The following is a 14,518-nucleotide window of genomic DNA, read 5'->3' as shown; positions in this document are numbered from 1 at the left end:
TACTTTATGGACATAATTAGACATTGTGCACTTTTTCAAAAAATTAAATAATTTATTTTCTACAAACTGTAATAGTTTACATTAGTAGACGCTTATGAATTTTATCAACAAACACCAGACCATTGTCCTTTAAGGATCACGATTTTGGCTTTCAATGATATAAAAATTATAAAACTTTAAGCTTTAAAATCCTTGTTTATAAATTCCAGTACGACTTTTTTTAAGGAAAATGCAGCCTCAAAAAATATATTTAAAAGCTTTTAAAAAGTTAAAAGCTTATTTTATCCGATCGTCGAGTTTCAGAAAAACACCAGACTAAGAATTTCACAAAGCTGTCTAGATTTGTTACATAAAGATCCTCACCGCTTTTTGGTTCAATTCATAACTATGGATTAAACCTGGACTCACCACTACGATCCGGAAACGAAACAAAAGTCCATGACCTGGAAGAAACCGTCATCTCCAACTTCTAAGAAATCTGAAGCAATTACATCCGCGGGCAAGAGTATGAGCTTTCTTTTCTGGGATAGCCAAGGTGTAGTAAGTAATGATTATAATACATGTCATGAAGCCACTATTACGGGGTCTTTATATATGCAGATTAAATGAAAAAATGCGTGATAAAATATGAAAGAAACGGCGTGGAAATCTAGCAGAAGTTGTTTTGTTTCACCTGTTAGATTGAAATTGAGTTGACCTGATAACAATTAGAATATATTTATTTTTATAATCATAATTATTATTCAGTATTTACTGTGGAATATTTTAAAATCCATTTACATTTTACATACGAGTACTTAGCTAAATATGTGAAATTAACTTAAATGATATTCATTCAAAGTGACGTATTTCTTACTACCGTTTTTTTGTTTTGGTCATCACTCTCTCAGCAGGCTAATTCACTAACTTTGACGTACATATACGAAATTGAGATTTCTATATGTATATAGAATATATATGTCATCCGGAGCCTACTGACAACCCTACGTAACTAGCATAGAGTAGCTATACTAAAGCCATACTCGAGGAGTACTGTTTACTAACAATAAAATTAGAAATGAGGGTAGAAAACGCATGTCATTTCATAACTTTTTTATATTAAATTATGTATTGTTTTTTTATAAAATATTATTCAAAATATATTAACTATATCTAATTGTTTTAACCAAATTTATTTTCATTAATTTAAGAACAAGTAAATTATAACTATTATTAGGTGTGACATGACTAGTGATTTATACCCTCATTTTAAATTTGTTTGTTGGTAAACAGTACTTCTCTAGTATGTCTTTAGTGTAGATGACATACTTTCTCAAATGATTTGATGTTTATTTAAAAGGTTGTTAATAAAGACTTATAAAGTGAATAGGCCAGCAGGTCACGCTTTAAAAAAGTGTTAATTAATAATTACAATTCCATAGATAATAATTACAATCTAATTTTGTAATTTGAGAGATTTCTATGCCTTGTTTGTTAAAATAACATTTGTTGGCATCGGGTGGTTAAATCTTGTTGGTGAGCCGAGCCTATCAGCAAAATTCATTTGTCGTTAATTATATGAAGTATATTTTAAAGTCGTGAATGAGTAGAATCAATAAATGTACAATCAAATAGTATTTATAAAGTTTATTTGCTACACGAATTACAAAAACGTAACGAACCATAACAAAATATACAAAAATATGGCAGTGCGGGTGAGATTGCAACAAGCAATATGTGAGTATCAGCCGGTTGTCAATTCACGTGCTCATCATGGCAAACATAAAGTTGTCAAAATTAGGTACGATTAGATTGTGGTGCAATTCGACAAATATTCGATTGAATACAGTTAGTTATTTAATCGATTATTCGTAGAATTCTACCGGTGTCGACTGCTTATCTCCTGACGGGTTTGGGGATGGAAGGTCCTTCGGCTTTGAAACCGTTCTCATCGGCGCTGTAGTTCACAGTCACAACGTTGCCTTCTTTGTCGGTGTAGGTGTAGGAGCCGCGGACGGCGACTACTACTTGGGGCTTGTTATCGGCGTCAAGAACCTCTTTGGGCTCACCAGTCTCGATACGGCTGATGCCATTTTCGGTTTCGAAGCTGAAATTAGTAAAAAAAAATAAGTTAATATGTTTCATGTTATCTATACACTATACAACATATTATGGCATTAGATCCCGGTTATATTTTACAAATGTTTTCATTGAAACTTTACAATGATTTTAATTATTGAAATATTTAAACTAGAAAATTTAATAACCGTCTTCCGGGAAATAACTCAGTAATTCAGATTATTAAATTTTTATCTTAGTATATATTATATAATAAACATATTCATTATGAATCGTTACGGAGTCACACATCATTTGGAGCTGCGAGGTAGGCATAAGCGACAAATCCGGAGAGCGCAGGTCTTACAATTAAAACGGGTCTTACAATAAAAAATAAAAAAAATAAGTCACAAAGACAGAGGAGTGGGTACGACAATAGTCTAGCGGGCAAAGATCTAACCCTTGACGTCATGGTGTTGAGATCAGCCCCTTTACCGTAAAGCTATTGGGGCTTCAATAAAGTAGACTGATGACAAATTTATTGCTGCCCTATGTAGGATCATTTCACAAAAATGATGTAGTAGAAATGTTCAAAACAAGATATCTACACTGATATATTTTTTTTTATTCTTTACAAGTTAGCCCTTGACTACAATCTCACCTGATGGTAAGTGATGATGTAGTCTTAGATGGAAGCGGGCTAACTTGTTAGGAGGAGGATGAAAATCCACACCCCTTTCGGTTAAATAAAGATATTATAAAGAGGAAAGATTTGTGTTTTTGTTTGTTACAAATAAAATCAAAAACTGCTGAACTGATTTATAAAATGCTTCACCAATAGAAAGCTAAATGATCAGGGAATTATAGGGCTATAGTTTATCTACGTATTCCAACGGGAATGAGAACTACGCGGATGAAACTGCGGGTGATACTGCAGAGTTTACTAGTATACTATGAAATATAATATACACACCCAAAGTTGTATCCACCCTGGGGTGTCTGGTCGTATTCTGAGCGGAGGATCTTCGGTGGCTCGTACTCTACGGCGGCGCCGGCGGCTACGGCCACAAGGGCGAGGGCGACAATGATCTAGAAAAACAAAAATCAGTTAGGACATGTTGATAAATCAAACAAGTCTGAACTAGACATTCAATCACATCTCTTAAAGTATAATGACATGGAAATAAATACACTTGTAAAATCACTGAAATATTTTTGAAGATTCTGTTTGTAATTAACTTATGTAGAAGTGATGTTACTTAATTTTCTTTTACACTATCTACAATATTACAGAAAGAAGTGCCAAATGCTAGGATAATTATATTCAGTTATTTATTTTATTTACTTATTTTTTTTAAAGTTCAGGTACTATACGGATCAATAATTTCCAATTAATTGTTTTGCAAGACAATGATAAGTACTAGACCACATAAACTACCCTTAGGACGTACCACTTTCATGTTTGATAAGTTGTTTTGATTTCGTAGCTACTGAGCGACTGATGCTTTGGTACTCGATGCAAATTCTTTTATACATTTCTCGCGGCTTCATCGATCTAACGTAATGTCAAATGCCACATGTCTCTGTACGATGTCGATATACCGGCTCTCCATACACTCGCGAATGACGAACATTCATACTGATGATCTCTGGCAAGGAGCACACATTCGCTTAGTATGAAATTGATTTGCCAATAAATAAGTTCGTCCTTTAATTTCGATCATACTCATTCAAAGTGGTTGTTTAGATTTTCTAAGCTACATTCGCTGAATTTTATCAAAATAAATAATGAAATTAATTTTAAAGGATAGTATTATATGAATGTACGTATGTAAGTATTTACGATTGAAGTGATTTATCTACTCGCATAATTGGTACAACATACGTTTAAGACTTATTAGTAAGGTAAGCCAATGGATGAGAATGGATAGGATTAATTTTTAACCGAGTTCAATTCGACACAATGTATTTTGATTTGCCAACAAATAAGTTCGTCCTTTAATTTCGACCAAACTCTTTTAAAGTGATTGTTTATGTTTTCTAAGCTAAAGATGTTTTATCAAAATAAATAATGAAATCAATTTGAAAGGATGGTATTAAATGTATGTACATATGTAAGTATTTACAATAGAAGTGATTTATCTACTCGTCTAATTGGTAAAACATACGTTGAAGACTCATTAATAAGACATAACATTATTTACTTAAATTATTATAATGTCATTAATAAAACGGCATTAATTTGACGGCCTCCGTGGCGCAGTGGTATGCGCGGTGGACTTACAAGACGGAGGTCCTGGGTTCGATCCCCGGCTGGGCAGATTGAGATTTTCTTAATTTGTCCAGGTCTGGCTGGTGGGAGGCTTCGGCCGTGGCTAGTTACCACCCTACCGGCAAAGACGTACCGCCAAGCGATTTAGCGTTCCGGTACGATGCCGTGTAGAAACCGAAAGGGGTGTGGATTTTCATCCTCCTCCTAACAAGTTAGCCCGCTTTCATCTTAGACTGCATCATCACTTACCATCAGGTGAGATTGTAGTCAAGGGCTAACTTGTAAAGAATAAAAAAAAAAATAAAAATAAAAAACAAAAATAATAATTGCTGTATAGTACCTACATTGTGACAACGAATTACTATTGAAGTCTTGAACTGTAACCTGTTTATGAGTTGTTGCTGAATGGATATTTTTCAACTAATGGCCCTATTAGAAAAGAGTTTTTAGAAAATAAACGAGGTATCAAATTATAGGTATTATGATAGATCTGTGCCGTGAGCCCTTTCAAACTCCACCCGCGTGAATCCTGTTTCTATGGGAATGTCAGCACGAAATATAGCCTAATAGCTAACGCCCCGCGGCTTCACTCGCGTAGTTCCCGTTCTCATGAGATTACGTGTATAAAATAAAGCCTTTGATACTCACAAATAATGTGGCTTTCTAGTGGTAAACAATTTTCAAAATCGGTTTAGTAGATCCAGATATTATCCTACAATACCACAAACTTTACGTCTTTATAATATTAGGATAGATAGTATCATCGTTCATCATTATCAACCCATATTCGGCTCATTGCTGAGCTCGAGTCTTCTCTCAGAATAAGAGAGGTTAGGGCAATAGTCCACCAATGCAATCCAATGCGGATTGACAGACTTTACACACGAAGAGAAGTATAAATGTAAATAATACGACATTGTTTTATATATATTTTTAATGAGAAAGAATTCAATAAGAAACGTAGCTGAAATATCCTAATATACACATAAATAACTATAAAAATAAATCACGCCCACGTAGAATGGTGGCAGGAATATTGTCTGTCTTTCTGCATTGGATAGGCTGATCCTTAAAAAAATGAGTCAGGCCTTCAATCACTAGCTGCACTGAAATATTTCAATAAGAATTTTTTGATATAAAGATACGGATTACTCTTTGAAACGAAATTAAAAATGTGTAATCAAAATATATCAAAACTAAAACCAAAAGATTTCGAAATTTAGCTGCTACAATGACGAGTTTTTATCAGAATTTCAATATCCTGTCATTGAGGGAAAATCTGATATCATCCGACCTTCAAATTACTAAAAGCGAGATTTTCAATAAAATCAACTTTCTATTAAATAAATCCGCCACAGATACTTTAGTATATATTTAGTAGAGTTTTGTGACAGTCTACTATAATCATGCTCATTGCTCATTAACGGAATTGCTGTATTCCAGTCTGAAGGATATGGTAGCCGGTGTACCAGGTACACCGTAACCTACAGCTGAGGTCGATGGACATGGGACTTTGTGGGACTTGTTCCTTTTTTGTCGTAGGGGGAAAAATCCTCATGTTTGGGTAGTGCTAGACTCCTATCGGCTAATAACCCCACCTACGAGTACCTCCAAAAACGCTGGTGTACCTGCCTACCATTTAGCCTAGCACCAGCGTCACAACTTCTTTTACTTTTCGATTTCCCTTTCATCAACTGTTTATAGGTCATGGTTCTTCCACTTAAGTACATTCAGGTGGGTCATCTACCTCGTCCGTCGATAATAACTTTGAAATAATCCAAGAAATTCGCAGTAAAAAAATGGTGAAAATCGAATTAAGGACCTCTCGGTTGTAAAACCAAAAACCCTCTCAAGCGCGTTTAGAAATGTTTTATTTTACAACTGGGAGGCCTTCGATTCGATTTTCAGCACAGATCAAATTGAAATTTTCATTATTATCAACCTATTAATTATAAAGGCCTTTTACTGGGTCTGGCCTTGCTCATAACAGGAGTGTGGATATGATGCTTCCATCCACCGCGTGACTACAATGTGGGTTGACGGTTGCCTAGAGTGATAATGACCAGGGCCTAGTGGCAAAGTGAAACTGTTACTATCACGTTAACGTAAACGGGTATTTCAAAGAAATTGACAGAACAGTGCCATCTAGTGGCACTACTGCACAATTTATATGGAATTGAAACAATTCCATATAAATTCGCGTTTACGTTAACGCGATAGTAACATTATGACAACGTTGAAAACTCCCACTTGGCACACAGGGGCTGACGCGACGATTTAATGTATTCTCCGAAGCGCGGGTGTAGCACCACCAATATCCCTATTCTATTCCCTATTCTGGGCTTAGAGTTTTTACTGCGAAATTCTTGGAAAAAAGAAAAATTCGAACCCTATACCCGTGAACCTAAGCCACATAACCACTGGACTATTTAGTATTTAAATTTTTACTAGGATTTATTAAGAATTTTATATTTATTCATCACCGTCATCATCATCATCATCATCATCATCATCATCATCATCATCATCATTATCAACCCATATTTGCTATATTGAGAGAGATTCGAGCTCACTACTGAGCTCGAATCTCTCTCAAAATTATAGGGGTTAGGCCACAGTCCACCACGTTGGCCCAATTCGGATTGGCTGACTTCACACACGCAGAGAATTAAGAAAATTATCTGGCATACAGCTTTTCTCACGATGTTTATCCTTCACCGTTTTGAGACACATGATATTTAATTCCTTAAAATGTATACAACTAAAAATTTGAAGGTGCATGCCCCGGACCAGATTTGAACTCACACCCTCCGGAATCGAAGACAGAGATAACAATCTCACCTGATGGTAAGTGATGATGCGATCTAAGATGGAAGGGGGCTAACTTGTTAGGGGGAGGATGAAAATCTGTACCCCTTTCGGTTTCTACACGACATCATCGGCGGTACGTCTTTGTCGGTAGCGTTAACTACGCTGACTGTACCAACTCTGAACTCGTACAACAAAGAAGTACCTCGAAGCCATTTAACGATCTGGTAAATTACTGTATAGAAACTGGTCAGCGGATACTCATAGGTATTAGTAGAAAAAACAAGCATTCAAATAAAATAAGAAAACAACTTATCAGTAAACAACTTTATATTGCTGTAGGAAAAATAAGACGATCTCCATTAAGCCACTATAAGCTCTAAAAAAGCTAAAAACTTTATTGATTCTATAATGAAGGTCGTTACCGTTTATAAAATTAAAATACCTTTTGTATATGTGCAATTAATGTAAACTTCATATAAGTAACAAATTTCAGCTCTACGTCCAAGGTTTAGTACCAGTAGGTTTTATTTATTTTTTACTGACAAATGCTAGTTAATAATAATGAACTACGAGTATGTGACCCGGTGAACTTTTTGCCATTCATAACATCTAAAATTGGCTGTTCTCTGCTCAATCCTATTGTATGGATGTTTGGATGTTTGTTACTCTTTAACGCCGCTACTACGGAAGCGATTTAGCTGAAATTTGGAATGGAAACAAATTTTACTCTGGATTTGGACACATAGGCTACTTTTTATCCCCAAAAAATCCATGGTTTCCCGAGATTTGCGATAACTGATGATTTTGATGATATGAATGTTTGTTACTCTTTCACGCCTCAACTACTGAACCGAATTAGCTGTAATTTGGTATTTAGATATATTATAGTCTGGATTAACACATAGAATACTTTATATCCCGGAAAAATCCATGGTTCTCGAGGGATTTGTTAAAAACTAAATTCCACGCGGACGAAGTCGAGGGCGTCCGCTAGTACCCAAATAAAATAAGAAATTTAGATGTTTTTTTCTTGTTTGGGTGTTCTTTTAGTTTTCTCTAACTGATTCAGTTTTAACTGTAAAGTTAAAACTGAAGGTCTGTGGCTCCTATAACAAAAGACAAACTCGTAAGAAAATATTTCTTTCAAAATCTATAGGTACTTTTGTAGGTATTATCATCATTCGGCTCACTGCTGAGCAAGAGTCTTATCTCAGAATAAAAAGGTGGATTAAGGCCTACTTAGTCCACCACGCTGGCCTAATGCGGATTGGACATTTTCTTTTTTTTTAATTTTCAGTTATGCAGGTTTCCTCCCAATGTTTTTCCTACATAGTTCAAGACGTATGATATTTAATTTCTTAAAATGTGCATTAATGAAAAGCTGTAGGTTCATGCCCCGGACCGGATTCGAACCTACGCCCTCCGAGTCGAACGCAGAGGTCATATTCACCGAGCTATCGCGTCTCTAGGTCGTAGGTATATTCGTATATTCAGGTATAAAAAAAATAAAAAAACTTATAAATATAAAATGTAGTTAATTCAACCAAAACCAGACAAAACACTGATATCGCCTTTTTATTAGGTTTAGCTATAATTAAGACTCGATTGGCGCGAAAACAATTGGTTTTTGAATTGTTTTCTGCATCATGCGTCATAGGCATACCAGAGAAGCTTCCTGGTAGGTATATATTTAGGGTTTTTGTTGTGAATAGTTACTTACGTCTCTAAAGGCAAATGTAGGTACCAAGGTCGATTCCTACGCGATACGATATCTTGTCGTGGCGCAGTGGTATGCGCGGTGGATTTACAAGACCTGGGTTTGATTCCTGGCTGGGCTGATTGAGGTTTTCTTAATTGGTCCAGGTCTAGCTGGTGGGAGGCTTCGGCCGTAGCTAGTTACCACCCTACCGGCAAAGACGTACCGCCAAGCGATTTAGCGTTCCTTTACAATGCCGTGTAGAAACCGAAAGGGTTGTTGGATTTCATCCTCCTCCTAACAAGTTAGCCCACTTTCATCTTAGATAGCATCATCAATTTCCATCAGGTGAGATTGTAGTCAAGGGCTGACTTGTAAAGAATAAAAAAAACGAATAAGAAAAGAACAGAAACAATATTAACAGTTAAAATTGTACAATTTTTAAATTCAAATAGCTGGAGCATTGACCGTGAACGGCCAATGTACTAAACTCAAATTCGAGAGGTATTTATGCTTTTTATTTGGAGAAAAATTGGAATATAAATAGACATTGTTTTTGTATTGGTCATATAAAAGCAATGGCTAATATTTTTCCATTATCAAAAGAAAATCGAAACGAGGACCTTGCGTGTCAACAGCACCATTGCACTATAGAGATGAGACATAAAAGCATGCTCTTCTTTTCTGTTATATAGACTTTTATTAGCCAGCGCCCATGACTTCGTCCGCCTTAGATCTTTTTAATCAAGCCCTATCGCAAAACCAGTTCTTAGCAGATATCTCGTTACTATAGACTACCTCCCTGCCAAATTTCATCTTTGTAAGTCAAGCGGTTTTCGAGATTTCGTGATGATGACCTTTCGCATTTATATATTAAGATACAATTAGGTACTTGTGTCATATACAAAAATACTTTGAATAAATCAGGCCCTGAGTATTGCGACAGAAGGCCACCAAATTGGTAATCTTCAAACAAAGAACGGTTCTAGTTTATTTTACTCCGGCAAACTATGCACATTACATAAGCGTTATATTTAGCCTACTACTGTGATGAGAATAAATTATCAATTATCTGAACAACTTGTACAAATGATTTGAAGATTTAAAACTTCTAGTGTGGTATTTACATACGTTGGCCCCTTGGATTTTTTTAGCAATGTGAATTATTTGAATTTCGTATTTTATTATACCTATATAGCAGACGCCCCGCAGTTTTATCCGTGTAGATGTTACTCGGTAAAGATGAATCTTTCTAAAAGTGAAAGAATTTTAAAAATCAGTGAAGTGGTTAGGTTAAACCGTAACAAACAAAGTAACAATTTTATTTTACCTCTTTATACGAGTAATATTATAATAGTTTAGAAAATTATCAGAAATTAGCCTATATTAACGGCTCACTAAAGATCGCTATTAGATACACAGATAATTATGACCGAGACCGAGGCTTGTGTGCTCTCCGATGCACGGGATTGTAACACCAGCAACTTCCCAACGGGGCTGAGAATTATTACTGAAAACTTAGAATAAAGAAAAGCTCAGTTTTTCATAGCTCGACCCAGAACTTGAACCAGCTCAAATAGGATAACCACCTATGAACTATAATTAGGTAAATATAGTACATAATAATCTACAGATATAGGTGCAAGAATATGCATGGAATTTTTAGGAGAGCGTGAAAAATTTAAATTCTCACAGTTTGCTGTCTTATCTATACTCGTATATATAAATCAATGCCACTTTTCGTTGTAATTTAGTAGGGTAGTAGTAGATTAGGGTAGGGTAGGGATAGGAAAGAAGAGCACATAAGTCAAAGCTAAGCTAGACCGGATCCGCTAGTATTTATATATTTCCCATTCATTAGTCATTTTTCAACTTTCAATGAATTATCAACACAAATAATACTCCAGTCAAATCAAATATTCAGTAGTTTTTTTCCAGGAACCGGCTCAATGAGGAATTTTTAAATTTTCATCAATATCATCATTCAGGGGGGAGGGGGTTAAAATTTTATTTATGCATAATTATGTTTTTAACAATTTTACCAATGTTCTATAAGCTACAAGGGAATTAATGTAGCTATATGTTTTTGGTGTTTAATTGACCGGGAATATGTACAAGAGTTATTTAGGTAGGTATACTTGTATGGTATACCGGACTTTTCTAGCTGTGCTATTGAATAATATTATGTTAATAATTAATAATATAATAATTTTATTAGGATAAGTTAGCTTAAGTTTCCTATTGTATACTTGCTCAATAAAAAGAATCTGTATCTACTAAGAAATAGGTACGTTTTCAGAGGGAGGTCTATTCAATTTATCAGATAATGATGTTATATATTATATAACAAAACAAAATACCAAATACAGTCAATGAACTTTATTTGTACTAAAGATCACATCGATAACAAACAATTATTACAAGATAGGTACAAAAATATGGCAGTGAGCGACAGATTTTAACAAGCTTAGGACTGGATGCTGCGACTATCTGATCGCCGTAAGTACTCTCATTCTTCTTATAACTAATCAATGAATAATCAAGTCAAAGAGTAACAACCGATTGTATTGATTATACATTGAAGGCTATTTAGTCAATTGATTCTTATCGTCTAGCGGGTACGGGTTCTTTGGGGATAGATGGGCCTTCAGCGCGGAATCCGTTTTCATCGGCGATGTAGTCAATGGTTTCGAGTACACCAAACTCGTTGGGGTAAGAGTAAGTTCCTTTGACGACGACCACCGTGCGGGGCTTGCCTTCCTCATCCAATACCTCCTTTAATTCGCCAATCTCAGAACGGCTAATGCCGTCCGAAGTTTCGAAGCTGTAATTATAAAATTAATTGTTATATTGCTAATACATAACCTAAATAATAATAAATATTAATTATTATGAAAACGTTACCATCGTGAGGAAACCTGCATACCAGAGAATTTTCTTAATTCTCTGCATATGCATGTGCAATCCGCATTGGCCCAGCGAGGTGGACTATGGGCCTAACCCCTCTAATTCTGAGAGGAGACTCGAGCTCAGCAGTGAGCCGAATATAAGTTGATAATGATGATGATGATGAAACGTTACCAAAGTTAGTGAACTAGATGAAAGAGGTTAATAAAAAAACTTTCTTTTAGTAGAATTTTATCTACAACGTCTGATATTCTGGACCAAGTTACTCGTATGACTAATAAAACATAAACGGGGCAAGCGAGCTTAAACCTAGATCTTATCATTCCTATCCATCGAGCATGTAAACATGATTTTAGTCAAGCACCACCCTAATTAGTGTTAAACCATATTTAAATTACGTTGCGCAATTTTTAATTCAGACTAAATTTAAGATGGCTAATTACCTTAAATTGTATGGACCCTGGGGTTCTTGCACTAGTGCAGACTTAACGATGGTTGGGGGCTCCTTGTCGACTGGGGCGGCGGCGGCGATGGCCACAAGTGCGAGGAAAATGATCTAGCGGAGCACAACAAATTATTAAATTAATAAAAACCAACAAAATGTATGTTTACAAAATATTCGATGTAATCAAATCACTTGGAACGTACCGATTTCATTGTTGATGAATTAGGTTCGGTTACGTGGAACACAAAAGAGCGAATGATGTCCAGCACTGCGATGATAATCTTTTATACATTTCTCCGATCCTCAGAAGCCTGTCAAAAGGTAGCAACGACTTTCCGACTACCGAGTTACAGCCGTTGTGTGAGTGAGTGACGTAGAAATGTAGCGATGTGTGTGTTTCACGCACGCACGCATCTGCTTATTTGACGGATTCATTCACGGTTGTTGACTTAATAATTTGTCACTAAACATGAAATACCTACTTCAACAGGTGCATAAGTATTAGGCCAAGGTGCGTGAAGGCGTGTAACTTTTTTGTTTAAACTTTAATTTCAAAATAAAGTTTAATCAGAGATTTTAAAACAACCTTGTCCAATGTTTGACTAAGCATTGATTTCATAATTGTCTAGGCAATCTGTAACCGGAGTTTTAAAATCTAGAAAACATATAATAGGTAGGTAGGGTTCATAATTGCTTTTACAGGTCGTCCCGTATTTAATGAATAAATTGCAAGTGAATATTAATATATTATAAGAAAGAGTAAATTTATTTTTTTTAATAAGATTTTTTTATTTCAAGTCAATACCAAGCAATATTATACATTACAATAATATACATTAGCAATTTTAGACAAGTAGTCAGACATTGTAAATTTTTTTTGAAGAAAACAGTTTTAATGTGCATACTTAAATTTATTTCATATTTTAAATTCAGCACCTACCATACATTTTTACCAGCAATTTTATAATTACAAAGAGGAGACACAAATTTTATACCAATTTAATAACTTGGCCGCTTTTTTATTTTTATTTATGTAAGATGAGATTGCAGTCAAGGAAAAAACTATTGGTGATGAAGAAAATTTCATACTACTACTACTTATACTAACTAGATATCAATTAGGTACCTTTAGCTAGATTCTTTAATTAATGACCAGCTATGTTGGACCTTTATGTAGTTAGTAGGTACCTATCTAATAATATTTTAAGTTGTTGACGTAACGTACTTATCGCAATTTTTTTCGGTTACGTTACGCAGGTATGTCGCAATGGTACAGAACCCCGATAAGGGGCAAACCTTTCTCATACTTGACCGTCTTTTAATGTAAATATTTAGGCTTGTGTACCTATCTAGCTATTAATACATATCTTATTAATGTGACAATATATATGGGCATTATAATAGTATTAACATAAACTTTACATAAAAAGAAAAAACACACTCACTTTTATCTTACTGAGCATCTAAATTGGGAGCCATTTGGCCAATACTCTTATCTATTTCTTTATGTAAGTAGAGGGGAAACATAAAGTAATCGGTAATTTAATAAGAATAGTAAAGGTCAAGTGGCCAAAAAAAATTGATAGAACCATATAAAATATAATTATCATTAACTACTAAGGTACCTATGTCTACCTACCAACGGTCTTCCATGCATGTAGAACGAAGGTCTGTCAAAGCCAGACCGTCCTCATTTTATAAAAGCTGAAAGTGCTCCAACAATATACAAGTACTTAAGTACCGGTAGGCAACTTTTTAGTTTGAACCGTGGAGGCTTTGGGAGGTAGAGTCTTCAAGGGTCCACATCCTGAACTGTTTAAGAATAAAGCTAATTTTTTTATATCTTTGTGGCTATCCTTCGGAACACTATTTATCAACTTCAAGCACTATTTAAGTATTTAGCAAAAAGCTGCCATTAACCTCTCTGGTTAGATCTCTACTGGGGATATTTCTCATCAAATTACAAACTAGCTGACGCCTCGCGGTTTCACCCGCGTGATTCCCGGTCCCGTAGGAATACGGGGATAATATAAATAGTCTATAACCTTTCTCGATAAACGGGATATAAAACTATCTAACTAACACTAAATGAACATTTCAAATCAGACCAGTAGTTCCTGAGATTAGCGCGTTCATAACAATATTATACGCGTTCATTATATTAGTAAAGATATATTTTTTATAGTTCGACAATTGAGGTTTTGGACCCTTGAAACTCGCAAAGCCACCAAGCTGCATAGTTGGCTCTCATCCTTATCTGTGATAATAGCCTGAGTTGTCAAACTTCCAGCTTTTATGAAATGCGTTAGGTCTGAGCGTCACAGTCAAAAAATTTGAAGACGTTAGAAAA

At 35.2% G+C, this 14,518-nt stretch overlaps 2 protein-coding genes across 2 annotated transcripts; both read right to left on the bottom strand.

The window, feature by feature from the left end:
• Window positions 1-1,611: 1,611 nt before the first annotated feature.
• On the bottom strand, window positions 1,612-3,614 carry LOC112057724 (larval cuticle protein 1). Its single transcript, XM_024098265.2, has 3 exons — window positions 3,489-3,614; window positions 3,011-3,126; window positions 1,612-2,086 (listed from the first exon to the last, which is right to left on the bottom strand). The coding sequence occupies exons 1-3, from the start codon at window positions 3,495-3,497 to the stop codon at window positions 1,876-1,878; spliced, it is 336 nt and encodes a 111-aa protein (XP_023954033.1). The 5' UTR covers window positions 3,498-3,614; the 3' UTR covers window positions 1,612-1,875.
• A 7,566-nt stretch (window positions 3,615-11,180) lies between these two features.
• On the bottom strand, window positions 11,181-12,528 carry LOC112057719 (larval cuticle protein 1). The gene is made up of 3 exons (XM_024098251.2): window positions 12,372-12,528; window positions 12,167-12,279; window positions 11,181-11,640 (listed from the first exon to the last, which is right to left on the bottom strand). The coding sequence occupies exons 1-3, from the start codon at window positions 12,378-12,380 to the stop codon at window positions 11,421-11,423; spliced, it is 342 nt and encodes a 113-aa protein (XP_023954019.1). The 5' UTR covers window positions 12,381-12,528; the 3' UTR covers window positions 11,181-11,420.
• Between the last annotated feature and the right edge of the window lie 1,990 nt (window positions 12,529-14,518).

This window comes from Bicyclus anynana, chromosome 7 (assembly GCF_947172395.1).
Source record: "Bicyclus anynana chromosome 7, ilBicAnyn1.1, whole genome shotgun sequence".
NCBI classification, from domain to species: domain Eukaryota; kingdom Metazoa; phylum Arthropoda; class Insecta; order Lepidoptera; family Nymphalidae; genus Bicyclus; species Bicyclus anynana.
This window is presented reverse-complemented; position numbering and strand designations above follow the sequence as displayed.

Bases quoted from the DNA above. Each gene is read 5' to 3' on its own strand.
- LOC112057724 (XM_024098265.2), bottom strand. The intron at 2,087-3,010 runs GTGTGTATATTA...TACTAATTTCAG, and splicing joins CAGGGTGGATACAACTTTGG to CTTCGAAACCGAAAATGGCA.
- LOC112057719 (XM_024098251.2), bottom strand. The intron at 11,641-12,166 runs GTAATTAGCCAT...TTATAATTACAG, and splicing joins CAGGGTCCATACAATTTAAG to CTTCGAAACTTCGGACGGCA.